The following is a 22,855-nucleotide window of genomic DNA, read 5'->3' as shown; positions in this document are numbered from 1 at the left end:
ACTTCCTGCATTAGTGCTTCACCCTGTGTTCAATATCAGAACTGCACGTGTATACATTATAGTCACATAGTGTTTTTAGTTAAGGATAAAATAAAACAAACAAAAAATACATAATAGCGCCAACACAGACGAATGGACGGACAGTCAGACAGACAGACAGACGGACACAGACACACACTCTAACTTCTTCTTGTCCCTGGGAAGTTGGTGCCTGGAGCCAGAGGCCCTGATGGAAGGCCTGAGAATTCAGTGCAGTACACAGTTTTAATAAAGAAATTTTCCACCCTTAAAATGAAAAGAATCTTCATTAAAAACTGATAATATTAAAATGGCTAATTATGTTAAGTTAATGAAGATGAATTTGAGCTGTTTTCTGTCCGTAGTGTGTACCATCAGTAACCATGCAGTGCTGGTCCATGGTGCAGGTAAGCAGTGAAAAGCTCTGATCACCCTGCAGTGCTCTGAGACTCAGTCTCTCCTCAGTACTCAGGGTACTGTGGTGAGCTGAAGCTCCTCTGCTAGTCGATGGGTTTCACACACCTGTCACAGTCTGAAGGAGTACACACACACACAAACACAAACACACACACACACACACACACTCACCCACTCACACACTCACACTCTCTCACACACTAACATGTGATATTATTCTATAACTGATCCTCTAACCACAAGCAAGCCACAAAATCACACAAAACCACGAACTGCCCCACTGCTGAGAGTAGCAGGTGAGACAGGAGCCCCAGTGCTCTCTCACTCCACACACCTGGTAGAGCCAGGGCTTCAACCAACACCTCAGCGCAGCTTCAGTCGCCAGAGTGAGTGGACAGAGTGGGTATGACCACAGACATTTCCCTCACTCTCAGTTCACAGCACCACCCAGGGGGCACTGGGCTTATCCACTTCTCTCACTTGATCTGCTGAATTCAGTTTGAACTGATCCCAAACCCAGCGTATGAGGGGAGAATTTGTCTCTGTATGTGTTCACACTGCACTGGAGAGAGAGACTTACCTCATCACACACCTGGGAGACACACTGGTGACGGGTCAGGAAAAGAGCAGCACTCTGGAGTGATTCCACTGGTGCATTTATTACACCTCAACTGATTACACACAAACCAGTTCCAACATTGACATCATGAGGTTACAAAGGGACATTCATCATGAACTGCTGCAAACACGGATCATTATTTTTAAAATAATTAAAGAAAACATCGTAATAGATATTTTTATCTCATTAATCAAAGTGAAAGAAGCAGCCTGTTCACTTGATCCTTGCCCACAAACCACAGCACTATTCCACTCTTACAGACACCTTCAGTGGACAGATCCGCAGAGGACCAGGCCAGAAGAATGGAAACACTCTTTCAGTGAAGGAGAGTTTAAAAATGTAGAGAGGAGTGTTGTCACTGGGGTCAGAGAATGACACCTCCCCCCTGTCCCAGTCCAGCTGCACTCTGACCCTCTGGAGTTTCCTCTGCACAGTGAGGGCTGTACGTGGGGAAGTCAGGGCTTTGTATTCCCCTGTCAGCAGCCCTATACCCCACACTCCTCCTGCTGAGCTCAGATCCATAAACCCTTTCCTGCTGACGGACTCTTTAGCCACACCCACCACCCAGAAACCTTCACCCCCCACTTCTACATCCCAGCAGTGTCTCCCTGAGCTGAATCCCTCAGAGCCCAGCACACACCACTACCACCCATCAAATCTCTCTGGATTATCAGGAACCTGCTGACTCTCACCACTGTATCTCACACTGGTCAGATCCTCAGACAGTGAGAGGATGGGATGTGCTGTGTTTGGGTCCAGAGTCACAGGAGCTGAAGGGACAGAGAATGAGACGTCAGCACTGATCTGCACAAAGGGAAACCGTCAGATACAATGGGCTCCTAATGATATAAAATGAGTTTTACAAAACCAGTATAGGGAACCATTAGAGCCTCAAATACACAGTAAAGGCCAAAAGTATCAGGCCACCATTGTTTTCGGCTAGGTGAAGAAGAACGTATTTAATATATGCACATTTAATGAATAACAAACCAAAGTACAAATATTGTTTGCTATTTCTACCAACAATAACTTAAAAAGTTGGCTTCCAAATAATCTTAGACAACACTTTTTAAAATTGTTGCTTATAAAAGCAGGGACTACCCCTGTTTTCTTCAGTTCAGGCGTCTGCATCTTGTTGTGTGTAGATACTGAACTCTTTCTGCAGAAATAAATCCTATTTCTTATACGGATATACCTTGCCATGCTGGTTATTCTAAGGGGCGACATAGCTCAGGAGGTAAGACCGATTGTCTGGCAGTCGGAGGGTTGCCGGTTCAAACCCCGCCCTGGGCGTGTCGAAAGTGTCCTTGAGCAAGACACCTAACCCCTAACCGCTCTGGCGAATGAGAGGCATCAATTGTAAAGCGCTTTGGATAAAAGCGCTATATAAATGCAGTCCATTTACCATTTACTCTGCTGAACATTGCGAAGCAGGTGGAGGGGTGGGAGAGCCTAACACCCATAGCCTGTAGTGCCAGTAAGCCCCGCACATCTAAGCCTAACTCCTTCGTTGCTGTAGTAGTGCAAGTAAAATACGCACCAGCATTTCAAGCAATATGGAAAAGAAAGAGTTAGGCTTAGATGTGTGGGGACAAGTAAACATTGTGACAAGAATGTTTCTTTTGCTAGAGACCACAAGATATTTGTCTACTGCCTCCTGAACTTCCTGGTCTTCTCCTGTTAACATTACTGGCCATCAGCTGGACCTTGCTGAGTGTGTACTGAACACTGCACCTGGAAATATTAAGCCTTTTTGCAATTTCTCACTGGGAATAACCTTGCCACAACATGCTTATTTGGCTCTGCACACCTAAGCCAAACTCCTTCTTTGACATATTTCTTTCAGATTTACTGCTTGCACAGGGCTCTTACACAGGCAGGACCAATATGACTCTGGCTGGCTTTATCAGCTTGTGGAAAGGATGCTGAAGATTCCCCCTGTACAGTGACAATGTGGAGCTCCCTGCCCCCAGTACTCACTATATTGAACAGTCCCCAGCATCTTCTCCCACACTCTGTACTTCAGATTGCCCAGGTGCTTGGCCACATCAATCAGCGCTCCTGAGACCTTCTCTGGATCCGCCAGTGTGCACTGGGCTCTGCAATAATATTCAGGAGTCACTTGTACAGTGGGCTTGGCTTCATTACCATAAAATTTCATCAGCAGCAACATCAGATCTTCATTCTATAAGAAAATGGCTTCATCCCTCCCAGCGTTCTGCCACACAGCCCCACTGGCTGCCAGATATGAAGCAGCCCGACCCCACTGAGGGACACACACTCACAGGAGCATGGGGGGGTGGGGGGAATCCATATTCTATTCACTGACGACCTGTTATCTGTATAATGGTCATAATAGTTTTTATGATGTTAATCATTATGATTAACATAATATAATTATAATCATTTCATAAGTTCATATGTTTACTAATTTAGGTATGAATGTAACATTTTCTTCCATCTGGTCCGATTTTACTCATCATTGATGAAATGCTACAGTACTTAAAACTAAAAATAAAATACCACTCACATTTTAACTGCAGAGAGAAAGGAAGAGGAGATTAAAAGATTGAAAAGAGAGAAAGGCTGGAGTTCACATACCGTTTCTCCACATCTTTGTAACTCTGAAAAAATTAATAAAAGTTGGTTTTTATCACTATAACCAATACTTAGACAATAAAAAACTGTATCAATGTAATATATTCCCATTTGATAAATTGATAAACATGTTTTATGTGTGATTATGACATAGGATTTACCTGCAGGAATGAGACGTCTTCAGCTCCCAGCTCCTGTTCTATGGCTCTGATTTGTTCTGAAAGGGATGATATCTCTTCTGTCATCTTCTCAATCTTCTCCTTCATCATCTGACTCTTCTGCATCTCTTCCTCCCTCAGTGCAGTGATCCTGGCTGCCTCTTCATCTTTTAGGAACTGCTGAAGTTTCTCAAACTCCACCTTTATCTGTCTCTCTGTGTGCTGGGCCTGGCTCTGGAATAAACATTATTCACCATCATTTCAGCACAATCACAAGCTGCATTTTCAACACTGTGATTTAAAGGCTTCAGTACAGTACCTTGATGTGCTCTGCTGTTTGATCACAGATTAGTTTCACTGTATTAAAGGCTTTTAGCTTCTCCTGCAGTGGAGCCAGTGCAGTCCTGAGTTTCTCCTGGAAATAAATGACCACACTTTACTGAGGACACAGACTGATAGTAAACACAGCCTACACAGACAGCACAAAAGCATATAGTATACAGGCAGGTTTTCACTGCATGAATGTGATAATTTTATGTAAAGAAATACTGGCAACTAAACATGTGTTTGAGCTTGTTATACAATTTGCAAGTAGGATACATTAGAATGCTCAATTATGCAGGAATTAAGTAATACATATAGAAAAGTGTCATTATCATCTGTTTTACATAAATGCTTATCATTTCTTAATTTTTGTTCTATGTTGATATTACATTTATTACACACAACATTTATTGTGCCAAAAAGAGAAGTAGTCACACAATATTGCATTAATTGTCAAAATCATTTTATAAATGCAGTCTATCCATAATCTGTGCCAGGACTGCAGCTATCATTTTAATTACAGTCACTTAATTGAAATGAAAATATTGTTAAAGTTTTGTTTATTGTTATTCATCTCATTACAGATGGGTGTAAGAAAAAGAAGAAAATTAATTAGCCCAGGGACCACAGTGCAGTATAAGAACAGCCATAAACAATTAAAAATTAGAATGAATCCAGCAATGAAAAAAATAGCAAAGAAAAAAGGCACTGAACAATACTTAATGGACAATTAATCATCATTCCTGTAAATATGCATGAAATCATATGGTTAAAAATGCATAAAAACGTGCATTCAAAACTAGTAGATAAAAATACATTAAATCCTGAACTGGCAACCCGCTCCCCTACTCAGATTTCACTGGCCTTGTCAGTTTAAGGGTTAATTTGAGCGTTGGCAGCGTTTACTTTGCAAAATGGATGTTATAAAACAGCTCAAAGCTCTACCTGCCCCATCCACAACAGGACATAATTCAGAATTTACTGGATCTACCCATTCACACTCAGAACCACCAATACGTGCCAAAGCTACAGCATCTGGATCTACAACCCCAAATGAAGTCAGTGGCACTGCTGGTCTTGCTATGCTACTCGATCCAGCTAATTCAGCTAATGACATCAGCTCCCCTCCAGCTTCACTAGCTAGCAGGAGCACATCAGGTTCCAGCAGCACTACATTTGGACCAGACCCTCCACTGCAAACTCCACCAGAGGATTTTAGTAGAGAAAAACCTGACCAGGTGAAAGAGGACAAGTATCTAAGCCTCATTTTTAGTGGGAAAATGCTCTTTTGTAAGTGACTGGTGGCACAGGAGAGACTGACTGGAATACACAGTAAAAGCAGATGTAGATTATGTTTCCCTTGTGGGAAATTCAAATTGTGTGCAAATGTTGATTCAATCTTTAAAATGAAGGGACATTGCAGTTGGAAGCATGCTGTTGAATATAACCAAGGCTTTCATAAACATGCAAGCTCTAAAGAGCATCTGACATGTGAGGCCGTTCGGAGGGAACAAGAGAAACGCTCTGAGACAGACACAGAAACTTCCAGAAATTGATTAACACAGAGCAGCCTTCTAGAAATAGATAGTGCATGGCATCCATAACTGATATTTTGGAACTTCAAATATAACACTGTCATTAAGACCCATGTAAAAATCAGTGCCTTCCCAGTGAAAAAAAAGTTCCTCCACTGATGGACGTCTGATGCTGGCTTTGCCCCGCCCTCTTGCCTCTCTCTGTTAGTCATGTGACACATAGTATGGAGCTCAAACTGCAGCCATGACTGAGAACAAAGGTCACTTTATGCAGTTCTTTTATTAAATCTCAATTATTTTTAATCCCAGTGAATTTACAATAGAAAAGATTAAAGCATACACAATTTTATACTATGTGTAAATTTAAAAAATTTTAAATTTTAAATTCTTACAAGCCTAAATAAATAAGGTAAAATGGGAAATATGTCTGACAATTACCTTATACTCTTCTGCAGCCTCCTGAACTGGTCGCATTTTGTGGTTTTCATGTTTTCTTGAAGTTTGGCAGACAAGGCAGACGGGTATTTGATCCTCCAAACAGAAGATTGTGAGTGTCTGACTGTGCAGACTGCAGAGCACTTCAGATCCTGCTTTAGCTCTCTGACTTCTCTCCTTTAAGAATGCCTCACAGGCATTCCTCAGAGACAGGTTATAGGGAGGTGGATCCATAGAAGATCTTCTCCGGCACACTGGGCACTCCTGAGATCCCTTCTGTTCCCAGTACTGCTGCAGACAGGCCTTACAGAAGCTGTGACTGCAATTCAGAAGAACAGGATCCCTGAAGATTTCAGAGCACACAGGACAGGAGAGCTCCTCTTCCAGGGGAGAAGATCCAGACGCCATTCTGTCTCAGAGCTAGAGCACGTCTTAAGCCAACTAATAGAACTAAAAATCTTAATAGAGAGTTACCCCCAGATCCAGGGGAGGGATTTACAGATAAGAGTAGGTAGGTATGAACTACAGGCAAAACAGGTTTTCTCTTCAGATAAAATCACACTATTTCCAGGTTTCCTACCCCTCCCCCGCTCCACAATTTTCTATTTATTCATGTTTTCGTTTTTGTCCTTAATGTTAAATATGAGGGTAAGCAGCCTGCCTGTACAGCCAGGTGCAATCCTGAATCCACACGGCAAACCAAAGTTTGAATTCGTGAAATGTTTGAAATGCAGCGTGTAGTTGGTCTCAATTCTTTTTAATGCATCGATTTGATTAGAATTTATTTTTTAACCAAATAAGGTGGTAGTTTTAGTTTTCACACAGGCTACAGTGAACAGGAATTCTCCCTGACACTGAACTTTGGCTGTCGTTTCTTCGTCAGTTCAGTTTGAGAGTTGCCGCACGCAGATTTTTAAAATAGCTGCATAATGAACCACTTTTTCTATTCACACTCAAAGTGCTGCAATCAGCTTGTGAGAACTGCTTCCCACTTCCTGTTGGACACACCAGAGCTGCAGAGTGAGGGGATCCAGCAGGGGGCAGCATTGTGCAGCTGAGGTCTGTGTGCAGCTGATTGGCCAGCACTTCCAGGGCCCTTTCACAGCTTGCCAGAGTGTCTGATTCAAACAGAAGAGTGACCACAGGGGAGGAATCAGACTTCTCTGAGTCAAAGAGCTACAGCACCTGGCTAACAGCATTTCCAGACCAAGATGAATTTGAGCTGTATTCTTTCTGTAATGTGTACCATCAGTAACCATGCAGTGCTGGTCCATGATGCAGGTAAGCAGTGAAAAGCTCTGATCTCCCTGCAGTGCTCTGAGACTCAGTCTCTCCTCTGTACTCAGGGTACTGTGGTGAGCTGAAGCTCCTCTGCTATGGGTCGATGGGTTTCATAAACCTATGAGGGGTGTGTTTGCCTCTGTCTGTGTTCATACTGCACTGGAGAGAGAGACTTACCTCATCACACACCTGGGAGACACACTGGTGACGGGTCAGGAAAAGAGCAGCACTCTGGAGTGATTCCACTGGTGCATTTATTACAATTCAACTGATTACACACAAGCCAATGCATAGCTGCAACATTGATATCTTGCGGTTACAAAGATACATTTATCATGAACTGCTGCAGACATGGATCTTTATTGTTTAAATGATTAAATAAAATATTGCAAAATACATTTTTATCTGCAAATATGCTTATTAATCTTGTCAAAGTGAAAGAAGCAGTCTGTTCACCTGATCCATGCCCACAAACCACAGCACTATTCCACTCTTACAGACACCTTCACCTTCAGTGGACAGATCTGCAGAGAACCAGGAAGGAAGAACAGAAACACTCTCCCAGTGAAGGAGTGTTTAAAAGTGTAGAGAGGAGTGTTGGTACTGGGGTCAGAGAATGACACCTCCCCCCTGTCCCAGTCCAGCTGCACTCTGACCCTCTGGAGTTTCCTCCGCACAGTGAGGGCTGTAGGTGGGGAGGTCAGGGCTTCATAACGCCGAGAGCGCCGCAGTATACCCCACAGTCCTCCTGCTGGGCTCAGATCCAAAACCCCTTTCCTGCTGATGGACTCTTCAGCCACACCCACCACGCAGTAAACTCCATCCCCCAGGTCTACATCCCAGCAGTGTCTCCCTGAGCTGAATCCCTCAGAGCCCAGCACACACTGCTCCCCATCAAATCTCTCTGGATTATCAGGAACCTGCTGTCTCTCATCACTGCGTCTCACACTGGTCAGATCCTCAGACAGTAAGAGCTCAGGATGTGCTGTGTTTGGGTCCAGAATCACAGGAGCTGAAGGGACAGAGAATGAGACGTCAGCACTGTTCTGCACAAAGGAAAACCATCAAAAACAATGGGCTCATAATGATATAAACTGGGTTTTAAAAAGCTACCATTATAGTCTCAGACACGTGGGAGAGAAGCACCAGAACTACAAGCTAATAATATATTAATAACTTCCATGTTGCATAATCATTGTAAGAGGGTGCCAAGCCTGCTCTTCGCCTAAAATACATTATCACTCTTAAAGCAGCATTTTTATTATGAGAATCAGTGAGATTAAGGACTGGTGCTCAGTCTCTTGACTCCAGGGCTCTTACACAGACAGGACCAATATGACTCTGACTGGCTTCATCAGCTTGTGGAAAGGATGCTGAAGATTCTCCCTGTACAGTGGCAATGTGGAGCTCCCTGCCCCCAGTACTCACTGTATTGAACAGTCCCCAGCATCTTCTCCCACACTCTGTACTTCAGATTGCCCAGGTGCTTGGCCACATCAATCAGCACTCCTGAGACCTCTGGATCCCCCAGTGTGCACTGGGCTCTGCAATAATATTCAGGAGTCACTTGTACTGTGGGCTTGGCTTCATTATGATAGAAGATCATCAGTAGCAACATCAGATCTTCATTCTATAAGAAAATGGTTCCATCCCTCCCAGCGTTCTGCCACACAGCCCCACTGGCTGCCAGATATGAAGCAGCCCGACCCCACTGAGGGACACACACAGGAGCATGCGGGGAAAAGTACATTTTTTACCCCTTATTTGTACGATGATTATAATGATGTTTATCATTATAATTAACATGATACACAGACAACCATTGCATAATTAAATCAGATAACTAATTTAGGTATGAATGTAACATTCTTTTAATAATTTTTCCATCTGGTCCCATTTCACTCATTATTCATGAAATGCTACAGTACTTGTGATCTACCCCTCATATTTATACTGAAGAGAGGATTAAAAGATTGAATCGAGAAAAAGGCAGGAGTTTACATACCGTTTCTCCACGTCTTTGTAGCTCTGAAATAAGTGAATAAGAGTTTATCACTATAATCAATACGCAGACTATTAAAACTGTATCAATGCAATATGTTCCAATATGAGTACACACCTGGGCAAAAAAATTGGCCAAGCCCAAAATGGCAAAATATTAAGCTTTTAATGCTCTTAACAACAACTCATTGGTCAGGAAATTATTAAGAATTAAACAAATGCACTCCTGAGACCACCAGTGCCACCATTTGCCACATTTGCCACTTTTGCTGCAGTGAACTGTTTGGGGAAAAGCTAGAAACAGGGAAATTCACTTATATAGTCTTCTTGTACGCAAAGGTAAAATCATGATAATGATTAAAATGTTTGATGTAAAATTCAAACTAACACATGGCTGGGTGTACAAAATGTTCCAAAAATATCTACTGGGAAGTTTTTTTTCTTAAAAGATTAGTCATTACTTGGTTATCTGCCACACCTGATGCAGCCCATCAAGGGCCTGATAACAAGCTCTTGAATGGAACCAGGATTGATAGAGCAGAGAGAGATCTACAGCATGCAGTGTTGTGAGACCCACATTAAAGGAGCAAGATAATCTGCTCCAAAAAATGCAAAATATCATGCAGAGGTTGCTGTCAGAAACCGCATAGCTGGGCTTTGTCAGGCCAGCTGTAGCTATTCTGAAATTTACAAGACCCTAAAGGCAGAGGAAATCCCTATTTTTCTATCAGCTATTAAGAGAATTGGTCAACGCTTTGAAACAACAGTTCTCAAAGACATGAAAAAAGCTTACAAAAACTGACAGCAGAATTCAAGACTTCAGAAAACAAACTAACCGGGAAATATTTTTCAACTACTCATCAACTGTTTGAAGCCATCAACATTGAATGAAACAACATTGACTCTTCTTTCTGTAAAAAGCTGTCTGCAAGTTTACCCACAAGGCTTAAACATTTAAAGAAATCAAAGGGAAAAGCTATCTCATACTAAGTTACTTTATCTATTTGTTTAATTCTTGCTAATTTCCTGACCAATGATTTGTTGTTCAAACCATTAAAAGTTTAATATTTCGCTATTTTGTGCTTGGCCCATTATTTTGCCTAGGAGTGTATATTGATAAATATGTTTTATGTGTGATTATGGCACATGACTTACCTGCAGGAATGAGATGTCTTCAGCCCCCAGCTCCTGTTCTATGGCTTTGATTTGTTCTGAAAGGGATGATATCTCTTCTGTCATCTTCTCAATCTTCTCCTTCATCATCAGACTCTTCCGCTCCTCTTCCTCCCTCAGAGCAGCAATCCTGGCTGCCTCTTCATCTTTTAAGAACTGCTGAAGTTTCTCAAACTCCATCTTTATCTGTCTCTCTGTGTGCTGGGCCTGACTCTGGAATAAACATTATTCACCATCATTTCAGTACAATCCAGTGCTGCATTATCAACACTGTGATTTAAAGGCTTCAGTACAGTACCTTGATGTGCTCTGCTGTTTGATCACAGACTAGTTTCACAGCATTAAAGGCTTTAAGCTTCTCCTGCAGTGGATCCAGTGCAGTCCTGAGTTTCTCCTGGAAATAAATGACAGAGTCCACACTTTACTGAGAACACAGACTGAGAGTAAACTTCACTGCCTACACAGACAGCACAAGAGCAGAAAGTATACAAGCCAAAAATGATAGATTTCATTGCATGAATGCCTCATGCCTACTTGTTTAATTAATGCTTGTATTATTTGCATAGACTGCTTTGTTGCTGCTTTTGTTTGTGTTCAACAGATTAACCTACAGGGTCCAAGTTAAACTACGCGGTTGTTCCCTTCACTTGGAACTGTACTTCCCTCTAGGGTTTTCAACACACTTGTCCCTAGGTACGGTTATGCACTTTGTTGTACGTTGCTCTGGATAAGATGCCTGTAATGTAAATGTAAAATGAACGTAATAATTTTATGTAGAAAAATACTGGACAACAAAATAAGTGTTTGAGCTGGTTATAACATTTCCAACTAAGAGAAATTATAATACTCAATTATGCAGACATTAAATCATACATAAGGGAAGGTGTAATGATGATTTGTTTTACACAATTGCTAATCATTTCTTCATTTTTGTTCTATGTTAATATTACATTTATTACACACAACATTTATTATGCCAAAAAGTGAACTTGTTGCAAAATATTGCATTAATTGTCAAAATCTGTTTATAAATACAGTCTGTCCATAATCTGTGCCAGGACTGTAGCTATCATTTTAACTACAGTCACTTTATTAAAGTCAAAAGATTAAGTTAAAGTTGTGTTTATTGTTATTCATCTCATTACAGGGTGTAAAAAAAGAACAAAATGCATTACCCCAGGGAACACAGTGCATTAAAAGTATATAATTGGAATTAATCCAGAAATAAATTTTTTTTTAAAGGCAATAAAAAAATAATTAATTGACAATTAATCATCAAATGCGCGTTGAAATTCAGTGGTTAAAAATACATGAAATCCTGATCTGGCAACCCCCTCCCCTACTCACATTTTACAGGCCTCGTCAGTTTAAGGGTTAATTTGAGCGTTGGCAGCGTTTACTTTGCAAAATGGATGTTAGAAAATGGCTCAAAGCTCTACCTGCCCCATCCACAACAGGACATAATTCAGAATTTATTGGATCTACCCATTCACACTCAGAACCACCGATACGTGCCAAAGCTACAGCATCTGGATCTACAACCTCAAATGAAGTCAGTGACACTGCTGGTCTTGCTATGCTACTCGATCTAGCTAATTCAACTAATGACATCAGCTCCCCTCCAGCTTCACTAGCTAGCAGTAGCACATCAGATTCCAGAAGCACTACATTTGGACCAGACCCTCCACTGCAAACTCCACCAGAGGATTTTAGTAGAGAAAAACCTGAACAGGTGAAAGAGGACAAGTACCTAAACCACTTTGTTAAGGGGGAAAATGCTCTTTTGTGAGTGACTGGTATCACGGGAGAGACTGACTGGAATACACAGTAAAAGCAGATGCAGTTTAAGTTTCCCTCGTGGGAAATTCAAATCGTGTGCAAATGCTGATTCAACCTTTAAAATGAAGAGACATTGCAGTTGGAAGCATGCTGTTGAATATAACAAAGGCTTTCATAAACATGCAAGCTCTGAAGAGCATCTGACATGTGAGGCCGTTCGGAGGGAACAAGAGAAACGCTCTGAGACAGACACAGAAATTTCCAGAAATTGAGTAACACAGAGCATCCTTCTAGAAATAGATAGTACATGGCGTCCATAACTGATATTTTACAACTTCAAATATAACACCGCCATCTAGACCCATGTAAAAATCAGTGAACTCCCAGAGAAAAAAAAGTTCCACTACTGATTGACGTCTGACGCTGACCTTGGCCCGCCTCTTGCCTCGCTCTGTTAGTCATGTGACACATAGTATGGAGCTCAAACTGCAGTCATGCCTGAGAACTAGGGTCACTTTATACAGTTCTTTTATTAAATCCCAATAATTTTCATTGTATTATATTCATACAAGCCAAACAAAATTAGGTAAAATGTGAAATATGTTATCTGACAATTACCTTATACTCTTCGGCAGCCTCCTGAACTGGTCGCATTTTGTGGTTTTCATGTTTTTTTGAAGTTTGGCAGACAAGGCAGACGGGTATTTGATCCTCCAAACAGAAGAGTTTGAGTTTCTCACTGTGCAGACTGCAGAGCACTTCAGATCCTGCTTTAGCTCTCTGACTTCTCTCCTTTAAGAACGCCTCACAGATATTGCTCAGAGACAGGTTACAGGGAGGTAGTCCCTTCGAAGATCTTCTCCTGCAAACTGGGCACTCCTGAGATCCCTTCTGTTCCCAGTACTGCTGCAGACAGGCCTTGCAGAAGATGTGACTGCAACTCAGGACAACAGGATCCCTGAAGATTTCAGAGCACACAAGACAGGAGAGTTCCTCTTCCAGCAGAGAAGATCCAGATGCCATTCTGTCTCAGTCTGTTCAGAGCTCAGTAATGGCTTCTGCTTAATCTGTAGTTTAGTTTCACTTTTACTTACTGCTGTCACAGGAAACTGAAGCTAAGGACTGTATTTAAAATTAGACTCAAATCTCTCTTCGTCTTGGTATTTTTTCTCTCTCTATGTTATCAGAAAATCCTGTATTTCTGAAAAATATAGATTGAAATCGTATTAAAAGGTCCCTGATGTAACTAAATCTTCCACCAGTGAGAAACTATACTTCCCTCTTCCTGTTAGACACGCCAGATTGTCAGAAACAGCACTTCCTGCAAAGGGCAGCATTGTACCACTGATGTTTGATTGGCTGATCTGCCAGCAGTTCTACACCAGCCCGGTTCTTACTGGTTCAGTCAGCTCTCTGACCTGTTAGTCCAAATGGAATCTAATTCTCCAGCTAATGGCAAGCACACGCCCTCCCGTACATGATTCAAACAAAGATCCAGAGTTTGCGTCCACAATCCATTCCTCTTTATAAATCCTGACTCAAAGCAAAGAGAGAGTTGTGCTGTAGAACAGGTGGTCTAGCACTGATGAAAGCACGTGACTGAAACGTTTGCTGCTGCGCTGGACAGTCAATGCCTCTTGTACTTTTGTATCTTTGGCCGAGCAAATCCCAGACAAATCATACAAAGAAGAAAATACTAACTTTTACAGAAACAGTACACAGAAAGCCACTTCTTAAAGCGGCTCACTTGTCAATGTAAATTTCAGCATTGGGGTGGAAAAAGCTACGTCCTAACTGGTTTAAATCAAGACAAATCACGCCTTCCTCGCACGATGGCACGATTGGGTTGAAGCGGTTTTTGCTATTTCTTGCACCCCAGCAAATGGACACTGCTGATTTCTTTCACAAACCTTGACAGTTTTGCAGCAGAAGTTGCAGAAGTTTGGTATAGCAAGGACCACAATGGAAATAAGTCTTGTGACTTTTTGCGTTATCATTGATACTCTTTTAATTGTGCATGTACATCGGTGTTTGCAACCATGTAATTGTCCTTTTAAAGTGAATCGTCAAATAAATAAACTAAACTAAAAAAAACGAAAAACTCTCACTCAACCTGGAAGAGCCAGGGCTTCATCCAACACCTCAGCACAGCCTGAGACGCCATCTTGTGGACAGAGTGAGTATGACCACAGACATTTCCCTCACTGTCAGGCTAGAGCTTGAAACGTGTCCAAAAACTTCAGCCTGACCCAACATCAGCCCACATTATATTCAGCCTGAGTCTGACCAGAGGCCGCGTGTTGCAAAATTTTGGAAGCTGAATTTGGTTTGACCCTGACTTTTAATAAGTGCATCAGTACAGTAGACACGCCGTGGTTTGGGGTATCGCTGAAGTTCTGTTCAGAAAAGGTGTGATTGATGTCTGGATCAGATCAGTTGATGGTGCACAGCGGCAGGCTTGTGCATTATACTGTCATAACGCTGATGCTCCTGTTTCACGGCTCCCATACTTAAGCAGGGCATCACAGAATTCGCATTTTACGAACCCCACACTTTCGTCTGCAGCTCGATTAAAAACCGTGTAAAAGTTCGTCCAGACCTGGGATTCTCCATTCGATGGCTGCTGCCTCACTTCATTCTCCCCTGACTATAACTTCTTTCTCCCCGGCTCTGAGGCGTCCATTCTGTCACTCACAGAGCTCAGCTTAGACTCGCTGGCCTACAACTGCCATCCAGCTCACACAGCGCTCTGTGCTCAAAATATAAAGGCCCAGCTACAAAGAGCAAAACCCCAACCAGCCCAATAGAAACAGGCAGAATTAAGACCTGAACCGTCCCAAACCCTCGGGTACTGGTCCGGTTTTATCAGGCTCAGGTGAAAATCACAAACTCAATCTCAGAGTTCACAGCACAAGCAGGGTACTTAGCTAATCAGTATGTCTCAGCTGATCTCAGATCAGCTCATGTGAGTTTGAACTGAACCCAAACCCAGCGTATGAGGGGAGAATTTGTCTTTGTGTGTGTTCATACTGCACTGGAGAGAGAGACTTACCTCATCACACACCTGGGAGACACACTGGTGACGGGTCAGGAAAAGAGTAGCACTCTGGAGTGATTCCACTGGTGCATTTATTACAATTCAACTGATTACACACAAGCCAATGCATAACTGCAACATTGATATCATGCGGTTACAAAGATACATTTATCATGAACTGCTGCAGACATGGATCTTTATTGTTTAAATGATTAAATAAAATATTGCAAAATACATTTTTATCTGCAAATATACTCATTAATCTTGTCAAAGTGAAAGAAGCAGTCTGTTCACCTGATCCATGCCCACAAACCACAGCACTATTCCACTCTTACAGACACCTTCACCTTCAGTGGACAGATCTGCAGAGAACCAGGACGGAAGAACGGAAACACTCTCCCAGTGAAGGAGTGTTTAAAAGTGTAGAGAGGAGTGTTGGTACTGGGGTCAGAGAATGACACCTCCCCCCTGTCCCAGTCCAGCTGCACTCTGACCCTCTGGGGTTTCCTCCGCACAGTGAGGACTGTACGTGGGAAGGTCAGGGCTTCATAACGCCGAGAGCGCCGCAGTATACCCCACACTCCTCCTGCTGGGCTCAGATCCAAAACCTCTTTCCTGCTGATGGACTCTTCAGCCACACCCACCGCCCAGACCTCACCCCCCACTTCTACATCCCAGCAGTGTCTCCCTGAGCTGAATCCCTCAGAGCCCAGCACACACCGCCCCCTATCAAATCTCTCTGGATTATCAGGAACCTGCTGTCTCTCATCACTGAGTCTCACACTGGTCAGATCCTCAGACAGTAAGAGCTCAGGATGTGCTGTGTTTGGATCCAGAATCACAGGAGCTGAAGGGACAGAGAATGAGACGTCAGCACTGTTCTGCACAAAGGAAAACCATCAAAAACAATGGGCTCATAATGATATAAACTGGGTTTTAAAAAGCTACCATTATAGTCTCAGACACGTGGGAGAGAAGCACCAGAACTACAAGCTAATAATATATTAATAACTTCCATGTTGCATAATCATTGTAAGAGGGTGCCAAGCCTGTTCTTCGCCTAAAATACATTATCACTCTTAAAGCAGCATTTTTATTATGAGAATCAGTGAGATTAAGGACTGGTGCTCAGTCTCTTCACTCCAGGACTCTTACACAGACAGGACCAATATGACTCTGACTGGCTTTATCAGCTTGTGGAAAGGATGCTGAAGATTCCCCCTGTACTGTGACAATGTGGAGCTCCCTGCCCCCAGTACTCACTGTATTGAACAGTCCCCAGCATCTTCTCCCACACTCTGTACTTCAGATTGCCCAGGTGCTTGGCCACATCAATCAGTGCTCCTGAGACCTTCTCTGGATCCGCCAGTGTGCACTGGGCTCTGCAATAATATTCAGGAGTCACTTGTACTGTGGGCTTGGCTTCATTATGATAGAAGATCATCAGTAGCAACATCAGATCTTCATTCTATAAGAAAATGGTTCCATCCCTCCCAGTGTTCTGCCACACAGCCCCACTGGCTGCCAGATATGAAGCAGCCCGACCCCACTGAGGGACACACTCACAGGAGCATGCGGGGAAAAGTACATTTTTTACCCATTATTTGTACGATGATTATAATGATGTTTATCATTATAATTAACATGATACACAGACAATCATTGTATAATTAAATCAGATAACTAATTTAGGTATGAATGTAACATTCTTTTTATAATTTTTCCATCTGGTCCCATTTCTCTCATTATTCATGAAATGCTACAGTACTTGTGATCTACCCCTCATATTTATACTGAAGAGAGGAAGGAAGAGAGGATTAAAAGATTGAATTGAGAATAAGGCAGAAGTTTACATACCGTTTCTCCACGTCTTTGTAGCTCTGAAATAAGTGAATAAGAGTTTATCACTATATTCAATACGCAGACTATTAAAACTGATTCAATGCAATATGTTCCAATATGAGTACACACCTGGGCAAAAAAATTGGCCAAGCCCAAAATGGCAAAATATTAAGCTTTTAATGCTCTTAACAACAAATCATTGGTCAGGAAATTATTAAGAATTAAACAAATGCTCTCCTGAGACCACCAGTGCCACCATTTGCCACATTTGCCACTTTTGCTGCAGTGAACTGTTTGGGGAAAAGCTAGAAACAGGGAAATTCACTTATATAGTCTTCTTGTACGCAAAGGTAAAATCATGATAATGATTAAAATGTTTGATGTAAAATTCAAACTAACACATGTCTGGGTGTACAAAATGTTCCAAAAATATCTACTGGGAAGTTTTTTTTTTGTCATTACTTGGTTATCTGCCACACCTGATGCAGCCCATCCAGGGCCTGATAACAAGCTCTTAAATGGAACCAGGATTAATAGAGCAGAAAGAGATCTACAGTATGCAGTGTTGTGAGACCCACATTAAAGGAGCGAGAAAATCTGCTCCAAAAAAAGCAAAATATCATGCAGAGGTTGCTGTCAGAAACCGCATAGCTGGTCTTCGTCAGGCCAACTGTAGCTATTCTGAAATTTACAAGACCCTAAAGGCAGAGGTAATCCCTATTTCTCTATCAGCTATTAAGAGAATTGGTCAACGCTTTGAAACAACAGTTCTCAAAGACAGGAAAAAAGCCTACATTAACTGACAGCAGAATTCAAGACCTCAGAAAACAAACTAACCAGGAAATATTTTTCAACTACTCATCAACTGTTTGAAGCCATCAACATTGAATGAAACAACATTGACTCTTCTTTCTGTAAAAAGCTGTCCGCAAGTTTACCCACAAGGCTTAAACATTTAAAGAAATCAAAGGGAAAAGCTATCCCATACTAAGTTACTTTATCTATTTGTTTATTTCTTGCTACTTTCCTGACCAATGAGTGGTTGTTAAGACCATTAAAAGTTTAATATTTCGCTATTTTGTGCTTGGCCCATTATTTTGCCTAGGAGTGTATATTGATAAACATGTTTTATGTGTGATTATGGCACATGACTTACCTGCAGGAATGAGACGTCTTCAGCTCCCAGCTCCTGTTCTATGGCTCTGATTTGTTCTGAAAGGGATGATATCTCTTCTGTCATCTTATCAATCTTCTCCTTCATCATCTGACTCTTCGCTCCTCTTCCTCCCTCAGGCAGCGATCCTGGCTGCCTCTTCATTTTTTAGGAACTGCTGAAGTTTCTCAAACTCCATCTTTATCTGTCTCTCTGTGTGCTGGGCCTGGCTCTGGAATAAACATTATTCACCATCATTTCAGCACAATCCAGCGCTGCATTTTCAACACTCTGATTTAAAGGCATCAGTACAGTACCTTGATGTGCTCTGCTGTTTGATCACAGACTAGTTTCACTGCATTAAAGGCTTTAAGCTTCTCCTGCAGTGGATCCAGTGCAGTCCAGAGTTTCTCCTGGAAAGAAATGACAGAGTCCACACTTTACTGAGAACACAGACTGAGAGTAAACTTCACTGCCTACACAGACAGCACAAGAGCAGAAAGTATACAAGCCAAAAATGATAGATTTCATTGCATGAATGCCTCATGCCTACTTGTTTAATTATTGCTTGTATTATTTGCATAGACTGCTTTGTTGCTGCTTTTGTTTGTGTTCAACAGATTAACCTACAGGGTCCAAGTTAAACTATGCAGTTGTTCCCTTCACTTGGAACTGTACTTCACTCTAGGGTTTTCAACACACTTGTCCCTAGGTACGGTTATGCACTTTGTTGTACGTTGCTCTGGATAAGATGCCTGTAATGTAAATGTAAAATGAACGTAATAATTTTATGTAGAAAAATACTGGACAACAAAATAAGTGTTTGAGCTGGTTATAACATTTCCAACTAAGAGAAATTATAATACTCAATTATGCAGACATTAAATCATACATAAGGGAAGGTGTAATGATGATTTGTTTTACACAATTGCTAATCATTTCTTCATTTTTGTTCTATGTTAATATTACATTTATTACACACAACATTTATTATGCCAAAAAGTGAACTTGTTGCAAAATATTGCATTAATTGTCAAAATCTGTTTATAAATACAGTCTGTCCATAATCTGTGCCAGGACTGTAGCTATCATTTTAACTACAGTCACTTAATTAAAGTCAAAAGATTAAGTTAAAGTTGTGTTTATTGTTATTCATCTCATTACATGGTGTAAAAAAAGAACAAAATGCATTACCCCAGGGAACACAGTGCATTAAAAGTATATAATTGGAATTAATCCAGAAATTAATTTTTTTTTTTAAGGCAATGAAAAATAATTAATTGACAATTAATCATCAAATGCGCGTTGAAATTCAGTGGTTAAAAATACATGAAATCCTGATCTGGCAACCCGCTCTCCTACTCAGATTTTACAGGCCTTGTCAGTTTAAGGGTTCATTCGGGCGTTGGCAGCATTTACAAAATGGATGTTAGAAAATGGCTCAAAGCTCTACCTGCCCCATCCAGAACAGGACAGAGTTCAGAATTTACTGGATCTTCTCATTCACACTCAGAACCACCGATACGTGCCAAAGCTACAGCGTCTGGATCTACAACCTCAAATGAAGTCAGTGACACTGCTGGTCTTGCTATGCTACTCGATCCAGCTAATTCAGCTAATGACATCAGCTCCACTCCAGCTTCACTAGTTAGCAGGAGCACATCAGGTTCCAGCAGCACTACATTTGGACCAGACCCTCCACTGCAAACTCCACCAGAGGATTTTAGTAGAGAAAAGCCTGACCAGGTGAAAGAGGACAAGTATCTAAGCCTCATTTTTAGTGGGAAACTGCTCTTTTGTAAGTGACTGGTGGCACAGGAGAGACTGACTGGAATACACAGTAAAAGCAGATGCAGTTTCTGTTTCCCTTGTGGGAAATTCAAATTGTGTGAAAATGCTGATTCAACCATTAAAATGAAGGGACATTGCAGCTGGAAGCATGCTGTTGAATATAACAAAGGCTTTCATAAACATGCAAGCTCTGAAGAGCATCTGACATGTGAGGCCGTTTGGAGGGAACAAGAGAAACGCTCTGAGACAGACACAGAAATTTCCAGAAATTGATAAACACAGAGCAGCCTTCTAGAAATAGATAGTTCATGGCGTCCATAACTGATATTTTACAACTTCAAATATAACACCGCCATCTAGGCCCATGTAAAAATCAGTGAACTCCCAGAGAAAAAAAAGTTCCACTACTGATTGACGTCTGACGCTGCCCCGCCTCTTGCCTCTCTCTGTTAGTCATGTGACACATAGTATGGAGCTCAAACTGCAGTCATGCCTGAGAACTAGGGTCACTTTATACAGTTCTTTTATTAAATCCCAATAATTTGCATTGTATTATATTCATACAAGCCATACAAAATTAGGTAAAATGTAAAATATATTATCTGACAATTACCTTCCACTCTTCCGCAGCCTCCTGAACTGGTCGCATTTTGTGGTTTTCATGTTTTTTTGAAGATTGACATACAAGACAGACGGGTATTTGATCCACCAAACAGAAGAGTTTGAGTTTCTCACTGTGCAGATTGCAGAGCACTTCAGATCCTGCTTTAGCTCTCTGACTTCTCTCCTTTAAGAATGCCTCACAGATATTCCTCAGAGACATGTTAGAGTGAGGTGGATCGATAGAAGATCTTCTCCTGCAAACTGGGCACTCCTGAGATCCCTTCTGTTCCCAGTACTGCTGCAGACAGGCCTTGCAGAAGATGTGACTGCAACTCAGGACAACAGGATCCCTGAAGATTTCAGAGCACACAGGACAGGAGAGCTCCTCTTCCAGCAGAGAAGATCCAGATGCCATTCTGTTTCAGTCTGTTCAGAGCTCAGTAATGGCTTCTGCTAAATCTGTAGTTTAGTTTCACTTTTACTTACTGCTGTCACAAGAAACTGAAGCTAAGAACTGTCTTTAAAATTCGACTCAAATCTCTCTTCGTCTTGGTATTTTTTCTCTGTCTATGTTATCAGAAAATCCTGTATTTCTGAAAAATATACATTGAAATCGTATTAAAAGGTCCCTGATTTAACTAAAGCTTTCACATGTTGGAAATGGAACTTCCCTCTTCCTGTTAGACACACCAGATTATCAGAGACAGCACTTCCTGCAGGGGGCAGCATTGTACCACTGATGTTTGATTGGCTGATCTGCCAGCAGTTTTACACCAGCCCGGTTTTTACTGGATCAGTCAGCTCTCTGACGTGTTAATCCAAATGGAATCTAATTCTCCAGCTAATGGCAAGCACACGCCCTCCCTTAGAAACATGATTCAAACAAAGATCCAGAGTTTTCATCCACAGTCCATTCCTCTTTATAAATCCTGACTCAAAGCAGAGAGAGAGTTGTGCTTTAGAACAGGTGGTCTAGAGCACTGATGAAAGCACGTGACTGAAACGTTTGCTGCTGCGCTGGACAGTCAATGCCTCTTGTACTTTTGTATCTTTGGCCGAGCAAATCCCAGACAAATCATACGAAGAAGAAAATACTAACTTTTTCAGAAACGATACACAGAAAGCCACTTCTTAAAGCGGCTCACCTGTCAATGTAAATTTCAGCATTGGGGTGGAAAAAGCTACATCCTAACTGGTTTAAATCAAGACAAATCACGCCTTCCTCACACAATGGCACGATTGGGTTGAAACGGTTTTCCCTATTTCTTGCACCCCAGCAAATGGACTCTGCTGATTTCTTTCGCGGACCTTGACAGTTTTGCAGGAGAAGTTGCAGCAATTTGGTATAGGATTTTAGCTCCATCATACAGCTGCGTATATGGACATTTCAGGTGATGATTTGCAAACAGTTTAGGCCTAATTCTGTTTGTAAGTACTTCAGTTTATTATGTTGTCTGTCTCAATAGTACTCTTAATTACAAAAACCCAAACCGCCCCACTGCTGAGAGTAGCAGGTGAGGCAGGAGCCCCAGTGCTCTCTTGCTCCACACACCTGGTAGAGCCAGGGCTTCAACCAACACCTCAGCACAGCCTTTGGTGCCCTCTTGTGGACAGAGTGAGTATGACCACAGATATTTCTCTCACTCCCAGACTAGAGCTTGAAACGGGCCCAAAAACTTCAGCCTGACCCTCCATGAGCCCACATTCTATTCAGCCTGAGTCTGACCTGAGCCCGCGTGTTGCAACGTTTTGGAAGCTGAACCTGGTTTGACCCTGACTTTTAATAAGTGCATCAGTACAGTAGACACGCCGTGGTTTGGGGTATCGCTGAAGTTCTGTTCAGAAAAGGTGTGATTGATGTCTGGATCAGATCAGTTGATGGTGCACAGCGGCAGGCTTGTGCATTATACTGTCATAACGCTGATGCTCCTGTTTCACGGCTCCCATACTTAAGCAGGGCATCACAGAATTCACATTTTATGAACCCCACGCTATCGTCTGCAGCTCGATTAAAAACCGTGTAAAAGTTTGTCCAGACCTGGAATTCTCCATTCGATGGCTGCTGCCTCACTTCATTCTCCCCTGACTATA

The 22,855-nt window shown here is 41.9% G+C and overlaps 1 protein-coding gene and 1 pseudogene across 1 annotated transcript; both read right to left on the bottom strand.

Annotated features, from left to right (window-relative positions):
* Positions 1-1,075: 1,075 nt before the first annotated feature.
* On the bottom strand, positions 1,076-14,523 carry LOC135257902 (uncharacterized). Its single transcript, XM_064341115.1, is given in 15 exon segments — positions 1,076-1,824; positions 3,035-3,153; positions 3,656-3,678; positions 3,814-4,044; positions 4,130-4,225; positions 6,108-6,513; positions 7,097-7,099; positions 7,215-7,222; positions 7,563-7,574; positions 7,883-8,397; positions 8,814-8,929; positions 9,391-9,413; positions 10,542-10,772; positions 10,858-10,953; positions 12,957-14,523. Coding segments are annotated over 15 exon segments (2,811 nt in total). The 5' UTR covers positions 13,362-14,523; the 3' UTR covers positions 1,076-1,297.
* A 927-nt stretch (positions 14,524-15,450) lies between these two features.
* On the bottom strand, positions 15,451-22,851 carry LOC135258160 (E3 ubiquitin-protein ligase TRIM35-like; annotated as a pseudogene).
* Positions 22,852-22,855: the final 4 nt, after the last annotated feature.

The sequence above is a fragment of the Anguilla rostrata genome, chromosome 6, assembly GCF_018555375.3.
Source record: "Anguilla rostrata isolate EN2019 chromosome 6, ASM1855537v3, whole genome shotgun sequence".
Taxonomy (NCBI): domain Eukaryota; kingdom Metazoa; phylum Chordata; class Actinopteri; order Anguilliformes; family Anguillidae; genus Anguilla; species Anguilla rostrata.
Note: the sequence above shows the minus strand (reverse complement) of the source record. Positions and strands in the feature narration are given on the sequence as shown.